A 24,281-nucleotide genomic window follows, 5' to 3' on the forward strand; every position below is an offset into this window, starting at 1 on the left:
CGAATGAATTTTATAAGATACATCATATAATTTACAGTTTATAAAATATCTCATAAAATATATAAGATATCTCATAAATCTCATAAAAGCTCTCAGATATTTTACATGTTTTATAAGATATCTCATAAACTTTACAAGATATCATATATTTTATAAGATATCTCATAAATGAATTCTTATAAGATATCTCATAAACTTTATAAGGTATCTGAAAGCTTTTATAAGATATCTTATTAAAGATAGTTTGTAACATATCTCATATGATTTACAAGATATCTCATATAGTTTACAGTTTATAAGATATATCATGAAATATAAAAGATATTTTATAAACTATATAAGATATCGCATAAACTTTATAAGATATCTTGTAAAAGATATCTCATAAAGTGTATGAGATATCTCATAAAATATAAATGAACTTTCTTATAAACTTTCTTTTAAAAAATATCTTATAAAAGTAATAAGATATCTTATAAAAGTGAGAAGATATCTTATAAAGTTTATGAAATATCTTATGAAAATTCATTAATGAGATATTATAAAATATATAAGAAATCTTATAAAAGTTTATGAGATATCTTATAAAAGATGTCAGATATCGTATATCTTTTGTAAGATACATGTATCTTCTAAAGAAAAAATATATAAGATAAGATATCTCATACCGTTTTTAAGATATCGTACAAAGGTTAACATATGTAAAACTGGCGTGCCACACCTGTTAGATAATGTTTACATATTTTAGGGTTTTATCTACCGGAAATATATCAGCTTATCATACGTTTTATATTTTAGCAATCGTTTTATTGATCCTGTTTGTGCGTATGTATGAAAAGTTTTAGATATTCGTTATTTTTTTTTTACTTTCATGGATTCATAGTCATGGAAAAGGGAACGAAAATCAATATTTAAATGTATACCCGGTGACTATTGATTGTATGAGTCCACCTGCAGCTCAGAACCCCCCGTAACTGGTGGTACCGCCCATTGCCTGACCGCGTCAATTCACATGCAAGGAACAGCTGCTGAGTAAGTTTGCCTGAGTTGTTGATTGTACGGTATGACCTTAAAAAGCAGGCTTTGTTTATACATGGGTATCTATTTGACATAAGTTATCTACACGTGTATTATAACTTGATGAATACAGTGATCGCGAAATGTTGAAATGTTTTACAGGACATTCGGTCTGGTAAACACAGGAACATTACCGGACCGAATCACATTTTACCAGACCGAAAAAAAGTAGTATTATTTTTATATTAAAACATGAAAGACTTTGAGCCTCCTGGTCATTGGATTTTCGTTTTAAAGGTTTACTGTGGACTGCATTACTGTTCCATTTTAATTGGAACATATTGCCGTTTTTGTATGTTTTTTTTTTTATAAATGGAACTGGAAGTCGAAACGTAGCAGCGATTATTCTCTCTACCCACTGGTACCGGTACCCATTCAATTGGGAAAAATAGCATCAAAATCGAACAAATTGGGAATTTTCTACCAATGTATAGGCAAATGATTTCAGCTAAAAGAAAAGAAAAAATACAACAAAACAAAAAGTATTCATCTCTTTACAAATTTTTTTACGGTAATATTTGTTGTTGTGAAACATAAGGAATCATCGTACAAAACACACTGCCATGATCTGTACTTTCGATTTAATACCGGAAGGGAACATTTTAGTTAACTCATACAATGTTTCAGACTAAGAAAATTACGATTTCAGCGGTGTATTTTTCGGCAAGTGAATTGGGAACTTTTAGTCTCAAAATTGGGAAAAATCAACGGTTTTTGGCATTGGAAATGATACCGTTTATCGGTACCAGTTATATAAGGGGGAAAATGCTGCGTAGTTTTCGAAACCGTTGCTGGAAAGTCACCGGACATTCGGAACGAAAATATAACGAAGTTTACCGGACCGAGAGTCAAATTACCGGACATGTCCGTCGGTCCAACGACATTTCGCTTTCACTGTGAATAACAATCCATATTTTGTATTTCAAAAAAAATATTTGACACATGTTTAGAATATATCATGGCAACTCAACATCCTATCAACCAGAAATGTCACCAATTTTCTCTGAGAATAATAAAAAATGTGTTTATAGAAAATTTAATTTTCACATTGGAATATATATCCACAGGAGTCGGCAATTTTATCTCCTGTGATATATCATTTTTTAGATAAAGACATGTTACTGTAGACCACTTTTATTTTGTGTTACCTCATTTTCATGTTTATACAATTATGATTTATTAATGAGACATAACTTTCATGAATCATTATTTGTTGCTAGAGTCTTCTATATGTCAGAAGTATTAATTTTTATGAATGGCTTGTTTTGCGAAATTGTGCATAATATTCTTGCAAATGAAATATGATTTGGTGTTTGGATCAATAATAGAAATTAAAGTACATGCAGATTTCATGTTAAGTGCTATTCAGCTCACTAAACCAATTAAGAGAGACTGAAGCAAAGCATACAATTCGAAGCTTTAACAATGAATTGACTGACTCACCAGAGTAAATTCTGTCCCTGATATCACAGCCAACCAAATCTCGTCTATTATAAGATCATTAAGATGACAACAATACAACTATATATTTTGTATAACACAAAGAATAGGAATATTTAGAATGGTGATTCACCTCCACATTTGGTTATCTGTCTGGTTTAACATGATTTAACAGTTTTTCTATTTATGTTTAGAGCATTTATCTTGCATCCATAATGCTCCTGAGAAAGAAATGGCTCACAAGGATTTTACAGGTATGCTTAGCACTTCGGAATCTTATTCTTACAAACATTAAAGATTGTCTATATTACCATATTCATTCTGTTGAGCACTTAGAAAAATACGGAACTTTGGGGATGTGCTGGAATAACTGATTATATTTGACGTTTATACACCACAGTCACGTATCATTGGATGCAAGGCGGGAAGTTTTACCGATATCCTCAAGATATTCCCTAGATTTATTTCCCATGCTAACTCGCATATTTTAATCAAATGCATTTTCCTATAATAATGCATGGTTGTAGTGATTCCTTTCTTTCAAAGATAGCATTTAAATGCAGGAATTTGATAGCAATTGAAGAATTCCATGCTTGTTTACTTAGTTGTTTATTGTAATCTGGAAGTGGCATGCCCTACAAATTACGTTCAACGCACGATAAAAGTCAGGGTGGATCGTATCTCGAAAGTCCCGTATTAAAAAGTCTCAATGATTTATTATTTCAAGTCATCAAAACAATTAACATAATGAATACACAAAGATGGAGTTGTTATCATCAGTATGAGGTAAGTCATATATAGTTAAATGGGGGACTCTTAATTTTTTTAGAGTTGAAAAAGTCCCTGGGTGCATGTAGGGGTAGGGGCATTCTTACTATAAGATGAATACGGTATATCATTATCATTTTAGTAATGCAAAACATCTTTCATGCTGGCTTAGTACGCAAGTAATATATATTCTGAAATTGTTTCATGTTTTAATGTGTTACTGTTATATCATTTATGTGTCAAACAAAAAATTTAGTATCACAATATGCATTGTAATACATGATGGAAATTTAACAGATCACCATTCATTATCTTCACTTTTTAATGTATAGAATGTATTTCATACAACTTCGCAGATAATTTTAGGGAAATGGTGACTCCAAAGAATTGTTATAAAGAAAGCATCGCAGAAGATGGTCTAACTCTTGAAGATGTTGTTCAATGGGATGGCTTGCTTTATTTAGACTTATAATCTTTGTGACTGGGAGGCTTGCTTTATTTCAGACATATAATCTTTGTTACAGGGAGGCTTGCTTTATTTGGACATATAATCTTTGTTACAGGGAGGCTTGCTGTTGATATTGGTGGTGACTGTGATAATAAACATTTCATTCATTCTGGAGACACATAAGAAAAACCTAGATAAAGGTTGGAACTAGAAGTACACATATATTCATGTTTTATTTGTTGCCACATTCTATTGATGATGATAAAAATGGGCAATTATTGAAGTATTCAAAGATCTTAATTGACGAATAACTTGCTTAGTTTCTATATCATCTGTTTACCCCTTTCAATATGATGCTTCACAATTACTGTAGTAAAATTCACTATTGTTTGGCATAATGTTATGAATTCACAATAGTGGATAGAAATTTGACATGGGAATATGTAAGATTCAATTTTTAAAAATCATCTTCTCAAGAAGAACAGGGCCATGATTAGTTATACGGATGCAATTTATTCATATCATTTCGTGGATGATAGGATGAGTCCGCAATAGTAGATCAGAGTTTTAATGGTAATCTATGGGGAAATCTTTTAAAATGTCTTTTCAAGAACAGCAGGGCCATGGTTAGTCATATTGATATGCAAGCATCATCAGGTAGTGCAGATTAAGTTCACTAGTTCAAATCATAGAGGTGTGTGTATGTGTCATGTTAAAGGACATATCTCATGTTTTCAAAGTATACAATATTACATGCATTTTGTCTTCTTTATGCTTATAGTAATTAATTCTAATAGTTCGTTCGCCGAAATTTTGCGATAATTAACCACAATACAGACTTAAATCTAAGCCCCGATTTCAAAAAGTCAAGTTAATTAGGTAGGTAGTCACGTGGTACACTGACGTCACATGCGCCCTTCGGATTGTGAAAGTACTGCGAGATATTATTAAAAACTCAACTTTTAGGGGCCTAATTAAATTGTCCGAGTTTTATATGTGTTCGCCACCAGTGCACACATATAACGATGTAAATACCCAAATATAGCGAGTAAAGCGTGTATGAAATCGGCAAAATTGTGAGTAAATAATGTTTATATGGGTCGCTGTCTACAAACTGTTTGGGGATGTTATTCCTTTATACATCTGTAATTGGTGCTGTTTTTCTAAAATAAACAGTGCAATCATTATTTATTTTTGGATTAGACAAATTATGATACATTAAATTGTTGACAACTAGGCCCTATGCCAAGCTATTGTCACGCGTGCATTTCGGAAAGAAAGAAAAAGACAACACACACACACAAATCAATAAAAATATTCAAATTTAAAGTGGTAATCACATTATTTTATTTTGATAAAGCAATCTTATTACTATTTTTGAATTGTGATCTGCACGTCTTTAGGAGGTACGAAGTGGGAGCACGGCGTTATAGCCTACTGACGCACTCAAGATGCTACGAGTTCAATAAAGAAATAATTTTATAATTCAATTTAAAGTTAGGAAATACAATATTCTATTATTTGTATAATTTAAAGTTGAATTATTTTGTATCTTTATTTTTTGTTGTTGTAAATCTACCAGTTGGTAGAAGTTACATTGTATCGTTGATATATGTTGTTACAAGGTGAAGGTCAGTTGATCTGAGTGTGTATTGAATTTGAAGAGCAAAACAGAATGTATGCTATAGGCCTACCAGTGCTTATAGCTTCGATATATCCATTTTCTCGCAGTTTATCAGGGTCTCTGTCCAAGCGATGTTTGAAAAGGTGACTGGGTGTGTTTTTTAAGGTAAAGTTCTTGCTCCAACAAAAAAATTATCCACGTCTTTTTTCTCGTACCTTCCTTCGAAAAATTGAAAAATACTCAAGTCTAAATCCTTTCTACCGACAACTAGTACACCCGAGCACGGCACAAAACATCTTAATGCATTATTATTTACAAGCCGTTAACGTGACAATTGGTTTTTTTGTCGATTAAATCTAATCTGTTTATGAAATGGCTAATAGATGTTTTCAAACCCGAGGGCGCATATGACGTCACACAAAATGGCGCGTAAACTAGCGAAAGAAAATATGCATATCGCAAGATTTGAATTTCATCGCTTTCAAACTCGAAAACTACGCAAAATATTTCATTTAAAACACATTTAAAGTAGTTTTAGGCATAAAAAGAGTTAATTTTGCTGAAAAAATGAAAAAGTTTAGAAACATGCGTTGTGTCCTTTAATATGCAAATGTTGTCAGGTATGCAGATTCAAGTTTGATAGGCATCCTTCATCGTCAGAAACCCTCAGTCGGTTGCTCTTACGTTTACCTATCATGAGACACAACACCAGTATTTTCACTGGAAGGTGTGTCTTGGCTTCTATATGCTATTGGTCGCTTTACCATTCCTTATTGTGATATTCAACCAATGAAAAAGTCCCTTATTTCCAGTCCTCAGGAGCATAGAAAAACATGCTTTCGAAGTGAAGATTTTGAATATGTTTAAGTTGGACAAGTTACAAAACTTTCAGCGAGATGCTTTATCTGCATTATTAAGGCGGAGGGTGTACTTGTGTCTATAAAGACGGGAGGAAAAAGCCTGTGTTACCAAGCATTTACTATCTACTGCGTATGAGTCTATGTACAGGTCTACATGTTCAGCTCTCGTCATAGTCTTGCCACTTTTATCCATCAGGGAGCAATGAATGGGCTTGCTATTTCATCGGTTTATATAGGTATGTTAAATTTACTTGCGTAATTTGTTCCAGTTGTGTTGTCGGCACAATTTGAACCAGTAATTATGACCTTTACATTGCGTAAACACAATTGATGTCTCACCTACGCTAATTACAAAATGACATGTGTACGGGATTGTAAGACCATATTTCAATTCAAATTTGCATCTATTTTTAAATTGTAGCATGCATGACTGAATTTATTCACGTGCCATGTAGCAGTGATGATAATTAACATACCAGGGGCAGATCCAGGATTTCCGAAACTTCAAAGGGGGGGGGGGGGGGTATATGTGAAAGTGAAGTATTAGCCATAATAATCAGCCATTTTGGGTGCAAAATCTGGAATTTTCATCTTTATTTCTTTGATAATGGCACAACAAAACACACTTTCATGGGCACTGCCATTACAGCTGACACTTTGAGTTCCAGGAAAACTTACGGCAATTCCCATTGGTCCTCGATAGGTCACGTAAGGTCATGCATTTTAATGAGTTATGCGAAAATATCGGTGTTGTTTCCCACGGGAGGTAAATGCAGAGTGACTGACCGTGGGTTTCCGACGATGGGCGTCTCTATGTTGTGTGGATTCAAGTTTGGTTATGTCTTGTCCCCATGGGGCTATTATGGGGTCATTATTATGATATAGAGTAAAAACTATGTATAAGGGGTTCAAAGAGGGGAAAAAATCTTTTGAAATCATCTGAAGAACACCAGGGCCATAGTAACTTGAGTGAGCATTGTGATCCATGGGCCTCTTGTTTTCATATTGTTACAATTTTTTCCTCATTGTTAGAGAGAAATACCAAAGAAAAAGAACAAGCATCTGTCTTCAAGGAAAAAAGGGAGGAGTTACCCAAGGAAATTTCTCTTGCAGTCACCTCCAGCAAGTCTCTGGTGCATGTGACTGTGAATGAAGTCACGGTAAGTATCTAGTTATATAATTATCAATGAAGTCACGGTAAGTATCTAGTTATATAATTATCAATGAAGTCATGATAAGTATCTAGTTATATAATTATCAATGAAGTCACGGTAAGTATCTAGTTATTATCAATGAAGTCATGATAAGTATCTAGTTATATAATTATTAATGAAGTCACGGTAAGTATCTAGTTATATAATTATCAATGAAGTCACGATAAGTATCTAGTTATATAATTATCAATGAAGTCATGATAAGTATCTAGTTATATAATTATCAATGAAGTCATGATAAGTATCTAGTTATATAATTATCAATGAAGTCATGATAAGTATCTAGTTATATAATTATCAATGAAGTCACGGTAAGTATCTAGTTATATAATTATCAATGAAGTCACGGTAAGTATCTAGTTATATAATTATCAATGAAGTCACGGTAAGTATCTAGTTATATAATTATCAATGAAGTCATGATAAGTATCTAGTTATATAATTTTCAATGAAGTCATGATAAGTATCTAGTTATATAATTATCAATGAAGTCATGATAAGTATCTAGTTATATAATTATCAATGAAGTCATGATAAGTATCTAGTTATATAATTATCAATAAAGTCATGATAAGTATCTAGTTATATAATTTTCAATGAAGTCACTGTAAGTATCTAGTTATATCACTATCAATCTCAGGAAATTGTGAACATATCTGGCACCCTGATATAAAACTAAGATATTTTAATTTACTGCGTAAGATGATGATGTGAGCTTTTCAAAATATTAGTTCTTACTTTGGATTGTTTTTCAGGTTTATCAGGATGATGATTTTGATGTCAACCGAGGAATTCATTTGGTGGTGCTCAATCAAGCCACTGTGAGTATGAAACAGTACTTGAGAGCTTTGCTATAATACTGTGAATATAAAACAGTACTTTATAAATTTGCTGTAATACTACGAGTATGAATCAGTACTTTAGCTGTAGCACTGTGAGTATGAACTAGTACTTCAGAACTGAGGAACATTCCCTATCTCTGCAAACCTTACATCATGTTTTGTAAAGTGTTTTTATTTTGTGCAGAGGAACATTTTCAAATAGTATCTGTTGCATCAATTTGAATTATTAACCATTATTATGGAATCAAAATAATGAATTTTCAGATTATAAAGTACGTAATATTATATTTTTTTGCTAATTGGGTCTAAAATATGTCGATTTTTTTTTTTAAAGGTGTAACAAAATTTTTGAAAATCAGTATCATTTTTAAAACTACGTATAAGGTTTGAGAAGAATGAGAAAAAACTATCCTACATTTATAACACTAAGACAGAGTTATCTTTCTTTTGTGTGTTCAAAATATTGAGTGAGTTGACACTCAACTGCCTGAAAAATCCAAAATAAGCACCCCTTGAAAAATTCATCCAAAATTAGCACATCACCCCCCCCCACCCCCACCCCCCAAAATAAGATCCCCTATATATGGGGTATATATTTAGTTTTTTTATATGAACAACCACTTTAATTTTGTCTTAACTTTTTATCACGGTAGAGTAATGACTTTTGTGGTAATTTAGATATTGATAACCAAAATTGTATCGTTACTGTATGTTTGATGAAATCAGTTTAATGATGATGTTGTTAAATGTTGCCATGGTTACAGGGAAGTGTAATGGCTAAGCAGGTGTTTGATACATACAGTGCAGGGGAGGATCAAGCCATGCTGAATTTCCTCAGCCGCGTCTCCAAAAACCGAGTTCTCATCTTCGCAATCAAAGTAAGTCAAATTACTCATGCCAGAAAAAGTCACATTCCTTAGAATCTCCAAAACAGGGTAAACAATTATAGATATAAGTCGCACCATGTGGATGCCTCAGAATTCTTAGATAGCTACGTAATTTCTCAGTAAATCAGATGCTGTGTGTTTGTGATGGTGATGGGTTTGTCAAATTAGCATGGACAAGACCAGTGATCTATATCGCCAACAAATGAGAAAAGGCAATTACATTTAATAATAATAATAATAATATTTATATATGTAGCGCCCTATATGACTATAAATAACCACTCTAAAGCGCTGCACACAATAAAATTGATACAGCATGTTATAAACGTAGTAAAAGGAAATTATAATAGCATTAAGACAGATAATATCAAAACAATGCTAGAAAAACATCAATAATGTGAAGTAAAATTACTAAAATCTAAAACATGATATGCATGAAAAAAGTTCCACGCCGTACAATCAAATGATATATAAAATACAATAGTTGAAATAAATATACAATTATACACTTGAAAAAGTCATGTTAAATTGATGGTAAAGAAACCATAAAGATTTAACCACCTATAATACTAATAATATGCAAGTCTAAAAAGATGTGTTTTTAAATGTTTTTTAAAAGTGTTCAAATTCTGACAATGGCGGAAGGTATTTACAGACATTTCCAGAGGAAGGGATTTCTAATTAAATTGAGAGCATGCATGTAGATTGCATGCTTTTCTTCATTCAAAAAATGTCTTACAAAACATGGAAAAGAGACACTAAACAATGAAAATTTGGGTTGAAATTCTCAGTTTAACAGATTAAACAGATGTCGGATGATACAGGTTTAACTAGTGTATACATGTAGCGGATTAAACAGATGTCGGAAGATACAGGTTTAACTAGTGTATACATGTAAAAGATTAAACAGATGTCGGATGATACAGGTTTAACTAGTGTATACATGTTACAGATTAAACAGATGTCGGATGATACAGGTTTAACTAGTGTATACATGTAAAAGATTAAACAGATGTCGGATGATACAGGTTTAACTAGTGTATACATGTAAAAGATTAAACAGATGTCGGATGATACAGGTTTAACTAGTGTATACATGTAGCGGATTAAACAGATGTCGGATGATACAGGTTTAACTAGTGTATACATGTAGCGGATTAAACAGATGTCGGATGATACAGGTTTAACTAGTGTATACATGTAACAGATTAAACAGATGTCGGATGATACAGGTTTAACTAGTGTATACATGTAGCAGATTAAACAGATGTCGGATGATACAGGTTTAACTAGTGTATACATGTAAAAGATTAAACAGATGTCGGATGATTACAGGTTTAACTAGTGTATACATGTAACAGATTAAACAGATGTCGGATGATACATATATTTAGTTTAGGGCTTGGATGTCGAGTGATTACTACTTCTTTTCAGTGTAAAATGCTCAGAGCCAGTCCTTTTTCCAATTGGGTCTTAATTTTTATCACTCATACATTGTTTTATTCCCTAGGATGAGGGGTCGTTCCAGCTGAAGGCTCCAGTCCGTAGCGTCCTGCGAGAGATGGGCAGTGTGACAGTGGACAGATTGTCATTCAGAGACATGTGGATATTCATTTGTCACAAAGGAGGTGAGGGACACGGGACTGTAAAGGGCACTGTAAGGGACAGGGGACTGTAAGGGGCAGGGGACTAATGCACAGGGGTTTGTAAGGGGCAGGGCACTGTAAGGGACAGGGGACTGTAAGGTAGAGGGGACTTTAAGGGGCAGGGGACTGTAATGCACAGGGGGTTTGTAAGGGGCAGGGGACTGTAAGGGACAGGGGACTGTAAGGTAGAGGGGACTTAAAGGGGCAGGGGACTGTAATGCACAGGGGTTTGTAAGGGGCAGGGCACTGTAAGGCCAATTTAACTTAATTAGTAGATTATCATCCAGGGTCACCAAAAACTATGGGGCGGGTGGGAGGATTTTATTTTTTTAATTTTTATTTTCTGAGAAAAATATTAATGACAAATGAGTTTCTGTCAACAGAAATGCATCATCTAATGCCAGATGGATATCAATCTATGCTTGTTTCACAGACGAATTCCCGGTTAAGCCTTAATTTTGAACACAAAAATATACCAGACTTCTTCAAGATATGAAGAACATTAATCCCTTCCTTTCATTTACGCCCATAAGAATGTGAAAAGTCAAGAAAACCATATGATCTATTTTCTTCACTTGGCTTTTCACATTGCTATACCGGAAATGTAAACAAGAAGTGTAAATACCGGAGTCGGACATGAAAATTTTACGGAAATAGCAAGTTTCACAAAATAAAAAAATCAGGGCGGGCAGGGATGATAATCTATCAATTAAGTTTAATTGGCTTAAGGGCGCTGTAAGGAACACGGGACTGTAAGGGGCAGGGGACTAATGCACAGGGGTCTGTAAGTGGCAGGGAACTGTAATGTACAGGGATCTATAATGAAGTTTGGTTATAATGAACTGACCCTGGAGGTTCGCTGTAACCGTGTTTTACTGTATAATGAAGTATGGTTATAATGAACTGACCCTGGAGGTTTGCTATAACTGTGTTTGACTGTATAATGAAGTATGGTTATAATAAACTGACCCTGGAGGTTTGCTATAACTGTGTTTGAATGTATAATGAAGTATGGTTATAATGAACTGACCCTGGAGGTTTGCTATAACTGTTTTACTGTATAATGAAGTATGGTTATAATGAACTGACCCTGGAGATTCGCTATAACCGTGTTTTACTGTACTTGTAATTATTCTGCTTCCATCCGAAGCCTTGTGTACAGCTCTTGCTATATATTTCAACCATGTATTATGATTTACAAATGAAGATAGATTTGTTTTTTGTTGTTGATATCCTGGTGATTTATAAGTGTTGTCTTCTCATTAGGTAACGTCGTCAGTGAACGTCACAGTAAAGTGGAGAGTATGGGGATGTGGGGCAATCGCATCACAGTAAAGGAAGTCATTAAACTGGTTCCCTTACAAGGTAGGTACTGGGCACCAGAAAAAATGATGCAACTACATTACTGTCTGATAACCACAATTTTATTCCGAGTTAGTTATGTGATGAATAGTATAAAGAAAATATGAATTTCATATGACATGGAGCAATATTGCTTTATCAGCAAAGTGGGAGGAGGAGCCACACATATTGTGACGTCATTTCTAGTGTGTAATATGGTGCAACTCAATGACAAACTTACGTGTACTTTATACAATATAAAGATGTTGATAAAGTCTAAACCAATTCAAGTTTGTTTTACAGGTAATATTAAAATATTGAAGTGTGTGATAGAAGCATAAATTATGCAACTATATCAGGAAAATAATTCTGTGGAAGACTCATAATTTCATGATTTAGCACAGAATAAATTGTGTAAGATGAGTAATCTATGGTATTTCAACACTTTTAACATTACATATACTTGATGGTGGATTTAGGGTTGGAGTGGGGGGGGGGGGGGGGGGGTGGGGGGGGGGGGGGGTTATGAGGGTTATCCCCACTCCCTTCCTTTTGTTGAAAATTTTGACAAAAGGTTAGGAAGATTGTGGTCTACAACTTATTCTGTTTTATTTGGGGGGAGGGTGTGTGTGAAAAAGGTAACATCTTGGCTCACAACACCCCTTGGAATATTTTCTGGATCCTCCACTTTGTACTTCAGGTGATGCTGCAGAACCACACCCGCCGGATCTATAATATGAATCTTCATTTACATCTGTGGTTACGAATTCATTTACATCTGTGCTTACAAATATATTTACATACTGTTGTAGATTCTAAATGCTCTTGGCCAGAGAATGATTCGAGGCGACAGAACTTTTGTGAGAAGATGGAGGGATATGGTAAAGTGTGTGACTGTGATGATCCCGCCCCGATCACTTTCAGTCCTCCCAAGGTAAACATCACGATACTTTAGGTATCTCTCTAAGGTAGACATTACAGTACTTCAGGTATCTCTCTAAGGTAAACATTACAGTACTTCAGGTATCTCTCTAAGGTAAACATTACAGTACTTCAGGTATCTCTCTAAGGTAGACATCACAGTACTTCAGGTATCTCTTTAAGGTAGACATTACATAACTCCAGGTATCTCTCTAAGGTAGACATCACAGTACTTCAGGCCTGGATTTCTGGAGAGTAACTTAAGTTGAAACTTGGATTTACAATATAAGTCTGAGAATTTACTCAAATTTTGACTGCTCAAATAACAAAACCCCCCCCCCCCAAAAAAACAACTCAAAACTTAAGTTTGAGTGAGATTTCTTCGAGAAATCCAAGACAAGTATCTCCGTAAGGTAGGCATCACATTTCCGTATTTTGCTAAATATAATACACAGTTGTGTTTAATACGCAACCCCCACTTTGGGCCTGAAAATTTGGGAATCAAAATGCACTTCGTGTGTATAATATGCAGCAAAAATTTGGACCAAGCGGTAATCTTAACTTTATACTTTGAAATGATTTTCAATGAATATTTTTGCGGAAATAATGAATTCTAAACAAAGAGTAAGAATTTGCAAACCATGCAGCTATATTTTTGAGATAACAGTCATCTTGACTTTCAACATCGCAGTAATCTTTACTAAATATCCTGGGTAATCATCATGCTAATTTCAGCAAAGCACAAGATTTTGTAGCAGTTTTTTGAAGTTTGTTGAAACTTAAAATCAATTAAATAGTCGATGTTGTAAACTTGAATTTAAATCAAGATACATGTTTTAACTAGCATTCAATCTGTTGTTATAAACACACCACCAGTGATGTACAAAAATGATTAATATTAACAAAGGCAATAGGTGCTGTAAATAATTAGTGCTCTCTCTGTAAAAACATTGCTTTGGATACAGTAGAGAAATGAAAAATTTAAGCACAACCCTCAGAAATTTTGTTGCATCTAAATTATCCACACAAGTCATTTACGGCAAAAGAAAATGTAGTATAATGTATACAGACTCGTGGAAATTGGACAATGTGCTAATTCATGCTGCATGAATTTTTTTTCCCTTTAATAAAATGTGTGAAAAAAATTCTTGGGTATTTCTTTACCATGTCTTCCTCACTCCTGAACACCTGCCTCATACTCTACACAAGGGTTGTCTGTAACCAGGCAACGTGATAACCCCGGATCAAGGTCATTTGATGAAGGTTAATGATGTCACTCTTGAACATCTGCCTCATACTCTACACAGGGCTTGTCTGTAACCAGACAACATGATAACCCTGGATCAAGGTCATTTGATGAAGGTTAATGATGTCACTCCTGAACATCTGCCTCATACTCTACACAGGGCTTGTCTGTAAACAGACGTGATAACCCTGGATCAAGGTCATTTGATGAAGGTTAATGATGTCACTCTTGAACATCTGCCTCATACTCTACACAGGGGTTGTCTGTAACCAGACAACATGATAACCCTGGATCAAGGTCATTTTATGAAGGTTAATGATGTCACTATTAAAAATATAAGTTTGTGTTTGGATCCTTTTCTGAGTAATATTTTATGTTGTACTCTCTAGTGATATTTACAAATTAATATGATGATGATGGCTTAAACTAAAACAATTGTCTGGGCCACATCTTAGTAATTGAAAAAACACAATATTATTAATTTATATGCATGCACTTTGCACAAATATCACTTGTAACTAGACTCATGAGAATTTAAAAAACAAAATCATCCTTTCCCACTGTAAGGACACCCTGTTCTCAGAGTGTTAAAGGTACACACAGCCCTTTGAAAAGTCTCACTACTTAGTAATCTTTATATATTATCATTGGGTTAGCTGGAAGTGGACAATTTGGACAATGTCGCGATAACAGTCATTGCTAGCAACCGACCACAGTATCTCTACAGGTTAGATATTTTACATGTAAAACTGGGACTTCAAAGTCTTTTGTAATTCATTTATAGAATACATAAACTATCATAGTGGAGTCCACTATGGAAATGTGCTTTTTAAATGGATTAATTTTGTTGTTTTGATCACCTGAGCTGAAAACTAATGTGGCTTTTTTTTTTTTGATCACTTAATTGTTGTATGTTCTCTGTTTGTCTGTAAACTTTTCACATTTTCATCTTCTCCAGAACCACTGGACGAATTTCAATCAAACTTGACAGAAATTATCCTTGGGTAAAGGAGATTCAAGTTTGTTTTTTTTTCAAATAAAGGGCCATGCTCCCTGCACAGGGGAGATAATCAAAAAAGGCAACAATAGGGTGGGATCATTTAAAAATATTCTTCTTAAGAATATCTTACCAGACCAGAAAAGTTGAAATTTACATGAAAGCTTCCTGACATAGTGTATAGAGTCAAGTTTGTTTAAATAATAACCCAAGAGAGTAAGGTGAGGCCACAATAGGGGATCAAAGTTTTAAAGGGGAATATATTGGAAAAATCCTGAGAAGAACAGTGCCATGATTAGTCATATTGATATGCAGGCACCCCCCCCCCCCCCCCCCCCCCCCCCCCGGTAGTGCTGATTCATTAGTTTGTTTAAATTGTTGCCCCCAGGAGTAGTTTGGCTTAATTAGTCATATTAGTATGCAAACATCTTTAAATGTGCAAATTGAAGTTTGTTAAATTTGTGGTTAGATTTGACACGGGAGTGGGATCTAGAATAAAACAAGCACACCATCCACTAGGCTACCATGACAGTTAAGATTCTGATTTTTGATTGAAAGTGATCTCGTCATTAATTGTATGGGATTCAATACAGAAAATGACATTTGTTGTAACTTTCTAAATTCTCATCATGATAATTAAAAGTTGACTTCAGTTATGAAATCTTAGTACCAATTTTTATCATACTGTTAGTCAATGTTAACGGTGTGAAACTTACAGAATGCTTGTGAAGCTGTTGGCGACAGCTGGAGTGAAGCCGGAGATGATCACGGTCTTCATCGATGGATTTTTTAAGGTATTTGAATATCTGCCACTACAGTAAATGCTTTGTGATAAAGCAATTGTAAATAGCCAATCCTTTGTATACTTTAATTTCCTGCATCATGCTAGTGAAAAATGGAGTGATATTTAATTGGTAACCTTTGACCTTGCACTATAAAACTGGAGGGATTTTTTATTGGTTACTTTTGACCCTGCACTAAAAATTGGAGCGAATTTTTATCTGTCTCCTTTGACCCTGCACTTGATACAGGTGTGATTTTTGATTGGTTACTTTTGACCCTGCACTAAATTCTGAAATGTTTTACTGGTTATTTTTTTACCCTGCACTTGATACAGGTGTGATTTTTGATTGGTTACTTTTGACCCTGCACTAAATTCTGAAATGTTTTACTGGTTATTTTTTACCCTGAACTTCCACTTCCTTTTCCCACTAGTTTGCAAAGTAATGCTCAGGTTAGTTACTTTATTTTCAGTCTATTTAGATTTTAATTTTTGGTACTTGGAACATTTTTACAATTACTGCATCATTCTCTATGAATGAACATGGCCGGAGTAAAGCATATACAGGACTTTCATATTGACCAACAGCTGTAGACTTACTCTGCATGTAGATGTCAGATGCAGTTTATTTTCAACATTTAATTCTCGAATGTGTGGGAGATGTGTACCTAATTATCTTAATTCTAGCAAGTTTCAGCTTATTAGTTTTGTTCACTTTTAACAAGTCTGCTAGAATAGCTAATGTCTTCTAAAATCTAAATTCTAAAATAACATTAAATTCTAACTAACTAGATTTTTAGAAAACCTTGAAAATAAGACATGGGTGTTGTAGTTTACACATGTATACTAGTGAAGAGAAGTTTAATTACGAGCACAGATGTGTATGTAGTACTAGTGACATGTATATCAGTATATTAGTAGTATAATGTTTAGGATTTTATCAATAGTACATGTACTTAGTAAATCTGGGAGGTGCTGTATGTACATGTTTGAAGGAAAGTTTTTCATTCTAATGAATTTTTTATTCCCTGTAAAAAAAAAATTCATTTTGCACAAAAAAACCCAAATAACTTTGTTTATTTAAAAATAAAATTATTCTGTTTATGGATTTGAAAATGACAATTAAAATATGTAAAAATTGACAGCTGTACAATTTGACAATTTGTTAATTATGCAGTAGTCAGAATTGATGACTTTGTTCAGTAGAAACTCCAAAGTACATTGTATCAACAATTCTGGTTTTCCAATGGAATGTCATCACTTTTGTCTGTGTGTGTCTGACGTGTAATACATTATAATTGTTGTCTGATGTTATTTTATACATTATAATTGTTGTCTGACATTATTTAATACATTATAATTGTTGTCTGATGTTATTTAATACATTATTATTGTTGTCTTATGTTATTTAATCATTATTATTGTTGTCTGATGTTATTTTATACATTATTATTATTGTCTGACATTATTTAATACATTATAATTGTTGTCTGATGTTATTTAATACATTATTATTGTTGTCTGACATTATTTAATACATTATTATTGTTGTCTTATGTTATTTAATCATTATTATTGTTGTCGTTAAGGAGCCCCTGGCGGTGACCAGACTTCTGGGGTTGAGAGGGATCCAGCACACTCCCCTAGGAAAGAAGAATGCCCGGGTTAGTCAGCACTACAAGGCCAGCCTCACTTCCACATTCGAACTGCACCCTGTAAGAACTTCCTACTTAGATATATACATATACCACCAGTGATATGTATCAAATTAAAGGGGCATGGACACGATTTGAACTGGAAATTTTCAAATTTACAATGCTTAACTAAAGTATTTCTAATAATCAAACAAAATTTGAATGTCAGTTGTTGAGTCATAAATGAGATACAGCACTCACAATTCTCTGTTATGTAAACAAGGCCCGTGCCATGTCTTTGTTTACATTAGATTGCTCAATTGAAAATAGCTTGTTTAAAACAAAATGAGATGTGCCAAAGTCCAAACACTAGAAACATTTAATTGTGTTAAGAATTAACATGTAAATAAAAAAAAAACCTGCTGTAAATGAAACTTTAACTAGTCTGAGTATATTTAATATTTATAAACAAAAACAGGACACGAGCCTTGTTTACATAACAAGGAATTGTGATCTCTGTCTCCCATGTACCTGGGCAACTGACATTGAAATTCTGCTGACCATTAGAAATACCATAGTTAAGCATTTTAAACATTAAAAATGGAAAAACAAAATTTTTAATTTTTTTTTAGCACAAATAGTGTCCATGTCCCTTTTAAGGGATTATTTTGGGAGAAAAATGTCTTCTCAAACATTGATAGTGACATTATATACTGCCCGAATCATTTTGTTGTGCAGTTTCCTAAATGTCCTGGCTAATAGGTTAATTAATTTTGATAAGCTTAATTAGTACTGTGTTACTGTTTTGCCAGAGGTCCCAATTTAAGTCTATATGCAATTTAAGCTTTATGTAGCATATTGTTTTTCTTTTCAATTTATTTGTCAAATTCTTCACTCTACATGTACAATATAATGTAAGTTCTGTGTTACTGCTAGAGGGCGCTGTACACTATCATTATAGAAGAGGATCTGGATGTGTCACCTGATTTCTTCAAGTATGTATTATATTTACTATGTTTTTACGCTACAGTTTTTTTGTATGTAGGACAACAGTTATATTTTCTCAAATATTAAGTTATTCCTGAAATGATTATAAAAGAATATAGCATTAAAAACAATTTCCTAGATTATATTGTGAAAATTACTAAACACAAGTTAATGATACAACATTTAAGTCTAGAAAACTTTGTTTAACATACTGAAGGTTGAAATTGACTTGGAAATAAATGATAATCTGTAGGGTGTAGTATGATAGTTGAATTAAGTCACTAGGGTGTAGTATGATTGTTGAATTAAGTCACTAGGGTGTAGTATGATAGTTGACTTTTACCTCCAGTTACTTCAGCCAGACTCTACCATTGATGGAGGAGGACAACACCTTATACTGTGTCTCCGCTTGGAATGACCAGGTGGGTGGAATTAACAGTCAGTTGTATGGACTTGCTTGTGTCCATCTGACTGACCATTTAATATTATGGGTCACTGTGAAAATGTACATATCGGATATTTAGTATTTCAAAACATCATGTGCACTGTGTGTGTACATGGAAGATATTGATAATATAAACTAATGGTGGTTTTTTCCCTTCAAGGGGTAATTTTATTCTTGTAAGGACCCCGGGCTAAATCGTGTAATCTAATGACAATTGTTTCTCTAGGGGTAATCTCATTCTTGTAAGAATCCGTGACTAACTGTAGGGACTAGAGGCACTCATCGTAAGGATCAGGGGCTCAATCCTGTAGACTAATGACTCTTTTTCCCTAGGGGTACTCTCACTCCCCTGGACCCGGGGTTGTTGTACAGGGTGGAGATTAATGACTCTTTTTCCCTGTAAAGATCCGGGGCTGTTGTACAGAGTGGAGATTAATGATTCTTTTTCCCTAGGGGTACTCTCACTCCTGTAAGGACCCGGGGCTGTTGTACAGAGTGGAGACAATGCCAGGGCTTGGATGGCTGCTAAAAAGGAAACTCTTCAAGGAGGAGCTAGAGAAACAATGGCCGTCACCTGATAAAGTATGAAACATTCTGACCTTCACCTGATAAAGTAAACAATAAAGACCTTTACATGAAATTAAGGACACTATTATCTTAAACTGACAAATTAAGAAATAATGACTTTAAACTGACAAATTAAGAAATAATAACCTTACATGATCAATTATGAAATATTGACCTTAAAATGACAAATTAAGACTCACATGGTAATGACATTAAACTAACAGATGAAGACAGAATGACCTTCACCTGACACAGTAAGAAATACTGTGCTTTACGATTGTGTAACCTTGACCTTTCAGCAGTGGGATTGGGACATGTGGATGAGGCTACCCATGATAAGGAAGAACAGAGAATGCATCATCCCGGACATCTCGCGCACATATCACTTCGGGTCCAAAGGACTCAACATGAACCCTTACTTCCAAGAACTTTACTTCAAGAGACATTCCATTTTAAACCAGTCTGCTGTCATTTTGAAGGATATAGACAGGTAATGTTAGGATATTGACAGGTAATGTTAGGATATAGACAGGTAATGTTAGGATATAGACAGGTATAAATGTTAGGATATAGACAGGTAATGGTAGGATATAGACAGGTAATGTTAGAATATAGATAGGTAATATTAGGATATAGACAGGTATTGTTAGGATATAGACAGGTATAAATGTTAGAATATAGACAGGTAATGTTAAGATATAGACAGGTAATGTTAGGATATAAACAGGTATTGTTAGGATATAGACAGGTAATGTTAGGATATAGACAGGTAATGCTAGGATATAGACAGGTATAAATGTTAGGATATAGACAGGTATAAATGTTAGAATATTGACAGGTAATGTTAGGATATTGACAGGTAATGTTAGGATATAGACAGGTATAAATGTTAGAATATAGACAGGTAATGTTAGGATATAGACAGGTAATGTTAGAATATAGACAGGTAATATTAGGATATAGACAGGTAATGCTAGGATATAGACAGGTATAAATGTTAGGATATAGACAGGTATAAATGTTAGGATATAGACAGGTAATGTTAGGATATAGACAGGTATTGTTAGGATATAGACAGGTAATGTTAGGATATGGACAGGTAATATTATACAAAGAAGGAATCACAGTTTTTAAGAAATGTTGTAATGTAGTCTGTGTTTGAAATCAATTTGGCTTTTGATGTGATTAACCTGTAATACATCTTTTTTGAAGAAATATACATATACCTGTATTTTTGTTCTGTACCTATTCAAATTCTTTTAAAACTAGAACATTCATCTCAACCTGTTTCTGGGGAATAGCATTTTGTGTAATGCAAATTTGCAGTTGTTTTACTTTAAAAGCGAATTGTGTATATTTTTGTCCAGGGTTTTAAAATCTGTCATGCTTCATATTTGATACTGTGTGTGTGTGTGTGTGTAAACTGACCCCTCCCCCTCACACACACACATCCTTGTGTGTGCTTTTGAAATTATACTTTTGTTCTGGTTTATGTATGTAGACTTTGAAAATCATCAGTTTAAAATGAATGGAACAGAAAAAGTGGGAAAGTTCATGCATTAGATATTATTTGTTATCGGTCACAGTGGCACAGTTTGCTATGTGATTGAGAGGTTGTGAGTTTGAGACTTGCTTATGCTGTGATTAAATCTAAGATGTAAAGATAGGTAGTGATTGCTCCTTCGCCAAACACTCAGCCATTAGAAGTGAGTATTACAAGTCTTTCGGATATGACTGTAAAAATGGAGTTCCCATGTTGCAGCAGGTATGGCATGTAAAGAAGCCTCACTGTAAGGGGGTCATGCATGTCTAAATTTGTGGTACTTCACTTACAGCTGGTGACATCTCAATATGAGTGAAATTTTTTTCAAAGAAATGCCAAACAAATAAACAAGCATATTACTCGTCTATCACATACAGCTGTATTGTATACTCTAGATTCTTAAGTATACACGAGGAATTTATTATTACATTTACGAGAGGCATCACTTGTGAAATAAAATTACCCACATCTAATTTTCTGTTGCTTAAATACAAGTTAGAACTCTTTATTAACTGACGACACGTGAATTCGTGTTCATGCAATTTAACGTTTACAAGAAATTTTGCTTTATCAAGTACTCGCATGGAATAAGGAATCCACAGTATTATATATGACATGTTGTTATATTTTTATATAGTACATTGTATATTTCATGTTTTTTATGTGTATAAAATATGACTCTGTACAGAATGACATCAGCTAAGTATGAGGAGATGATTGAAGAAATTCTCAAATCGGCTAAAGTTGTTGATCACACAAAAAATCCTTGTGATGAGAGTCTCATTCCGGAAAACAAGGTAGGCATTATTACAAACAACAGGTCGTCTTGACACGACGATGATCATGTGACTGAAATAGACCTACAACATTTCTTGTGATAAAGGACTGCATGAGACAACAGGCATTACAGCCTTGTATTTCTCTAGCTACATCTAATCTGTCTTATTGTTAGAATCAAAATTTTCCAAACTGATTCCTAAATGTAGATATGATATTTGTAGAAATGTCCACTTTCAGGTCGTTTTTCTGAATCAATGAAGACTATCAAGGACATTGAATCTTTATTTTACCTTGGTGTCCGCTTATTTCTCTTACTTTCTGATGCCATTTATAGCTCAGTGAGAAGTAGTGAAAGAAAATTGTAGAAAATGGTCTTTTAATGTGTAATTCATTACTAGAACTGTTTCTATTAGTGTTGTATAATTCAACTATTTAACAAGAATTAAATTCATACAAAAAAAAAACTTTTGTTATTTATAAAGTTTTAAGTTACAGTCAGAATTCAGACTGAATTAGCCTATTCTTTCTGTTAATGAATATAGTTCTTTATTGTTAAAGATGAAGTTTGTTAGTTAGATTCCCAGTAATACTGTTTACATTGAACTCTTTAATAACAGTAAATTTGATGAGACGCTTGTTTATTCTGGATATTGTTTATGAGATTTTTTGATTAATTTAACGAGGTGTTTTATTCAGGACACTGTCCATGTGATGTACATAGAGATGAAGGATGCGACACACTTTGTGACTTGGAAACAGCTTGCTAAGGTACAGGATTAACATTATCAGTAAACCTAACTCTAGAACAAAATGTCTAATCAATGATAGAAATTTAGAACATCTTTGGTCAATTTCATGAAACATGCAAACCAAATGTGGGTCACACATGCTAAGTCACATACAAAAAACACTCTAGAATTTATTAATATTTTTAGTAATATTGTGGTGGTCAGTCAGGTTTGACTGCTGGCTACCAGAAAGCTGAGAGATTCAGGGGGCCCAGTTTAGAATTCAGGTCTAGTCTGCTGCATTTTCTCCCGTACTGGTATATTTGGTTTGATAGAGCAGACCCTGGAACTAACAGGTGAAATGTCGGTCAGGTAATAAAGATTAGAAGTTATGTTCAGAGCAGAGAGGGAAGTGTGTTGGTCACCCAGGTTTGATTCCCTGTGACCAAATAGCTCCTGACTAGAGATATCAGACCGCTCAGGTTAGAGTCTTGGTCTGGTTGGTGGTATTTCCTCACAGTTAATCCTGTACTTCTGGTGGTATTTCCTTCTAGTTACACAGTAATATTCTGTACTTCTGGTGGTATTTCCTTCTAGTTACACAGTAATATCCTGTACTTCTGGTGGTATTTCCTTCTAGTTACACAGTAATATTCTGTACTTCTGGTGGTATTTCCTTCTAGTTACACAGTAATATTCTGTACTTCTGGTGGTATTTCCTTCTAGTTACACAGTAATATTCTGTACATCTGGTGGTATTTCTTTCTAGTTACACAGTATTATCCTGTACATCTGGTGGTATTTCCTTCTAATTACACAGTAATGTATTGTACATTTGGTGGTATTTCCTCCCAGTTACACAGTAATATTCTGTACTTCTGGTGGTATTTCCTTCTAGTTACACAGTAATATTCTGTACATCTGGTGGTATTTCCTTCTAGTTACACAGTAATATTCTGTACTTCTGGTGGTATTTCCTTCTAGTTACACAGTAATATCCTGTACATCTGGTGGTATTTCTTTCTAGTTACACAGTATTATCCTGTACATCTGGTGGTATTTCCTTCTAATTACACAGTAATATCCTGTACATTTGGTGGTATTTCCTTCTAGTTACACAGTAATGTCCTGTACATCTGGTGGTATTTCCTTCTAGTTACACAGTAATATGCTGTACTTCTGGTGGTATTTCCTTCTAGTTACACAGTAATTTTCTGTATATCTGGTGGTATTTCCTTCTAGTTACACTGTAATATCCTGTACATCTGGTGGTATTTCCTTCTAGTTACACAGTTAATCCTGTACTTCTGGTGGTATTTCCTTCTAGTTACACAGTAATATTCTGTACTTCTGGTGGTATTTCCTTCTAGTTACACAGTAATATCCTGTAATTTGGGAGATATTTCCTCCCAGTTACACAGTAATATCCTGTACATCTGGTGGTATTTCCTTCTAGTTACACAGTAATATCCTGTACATTTGGTGGTATTTCTTTCTAGTTACAC

At 34.0% G+C, this 24,281-nt stretch overlaps 1 protein-coding gene across 3 annotated transcripts in view; it reads left to right on the forward strand.

Moving 5' to 3' along the window:
• The first annotated feature begins 834 nt into the window (after positions 1 to 834).
• The window catches only part of LOC125671289 (protein O-linked-mannose beta-1,2-N-acetylglucosaminyltransferase 1-like), a 33,371-nt gene continuing 9,924 nt past the window's right edge, over positions 835 to 24,281 (forward strand). The window contains exons 1-18 of one of the 3 annotated variants that reach the window (XM_056163969.1): positions 835 to 1,032; positions 2,712 to 2,771; positions 3,849 to 3,933; positions 7,250 to 7,377; positions 8,187 to 8,252; positions 9,038 to 9,151; positions 10,671 to 10,788; positions 12,073 to 12,171; positions 12,960 to 13,081; positions 14,971 to 15,041; positions 16,030 to 16,105; positions 17,682 to 17,807; positions 18,663 to 18,721; positions 19,063 to 19,135; positions 19,612 to 19,740; positions 20,025 to 20,215; positions 21,957 to 22,065; positions 22,745 to 22,816. In XM_056163969.1, the coding sequence (XP_056019944.1) occupies positions 2,733 to 2,771; positions 3,849 to 3,933; positions 7,250 to 7,377; positions 8,187 to 8,252; positions 9,038 to 9,151; positions 10,671 to 10,788; positions 12,073 to 12,171; positions 12,960 to 13,081; positions 14,971 to 15,041; positions 16,030 to 16,105; positions 17,682 to 17,807; positions 18,663 to 18,721; positions 19,063 to 19,135; positions 19,612 to 19,740; positions 20,025 to 20,215; positions 21,957 to 22,065; positions 22,745 to 22,816 (1,677 nt within the window). In that variant the 5' untranslated portion in view covers positions 835 to 1,032; positions 2,712 to 2,732. Of the gene's footprint in view, positions 1,033 to 2,711; positions 2,772 to 3,848; positions 3,934 to 7,249; positions 7,378 to 8,186; positions 8,253 to 9,037; positions 9,152 to 10,670; positions 10,789 to 12,072; positions 12,172 to 12,959; positions 13,082 to 14,970; positions 15,042 to 16,029; positions 16,106 to 17,681; positions 17,808 to 18,662; positions 18,722 to 19,062; positions 19,136 to 19,611; positions 19,741 to 20,024; positions 20,216 to 21,956; positions 22,066 to 22,285; positions 22,817 to 24,281 lie in introns of those variants that run through there. The other 2 variants (XM_056163971.1, XM_056163970.1) reach the window with 2 other exon arrangements.

Source organism: Ostrea edulis, chromosome 4 (assembly GCF_947568905.1).
Source record: "Ostrea edulis chromosome 4, xbOstEdul1.1, whole genome shotgun sequence".
Taxonomy (NCBI): Eukaryota; Metazoa; Mollusca; class Bivalvia; order Ostreida; family Ostreidae; genus Ostrea; species Ostrea edulis.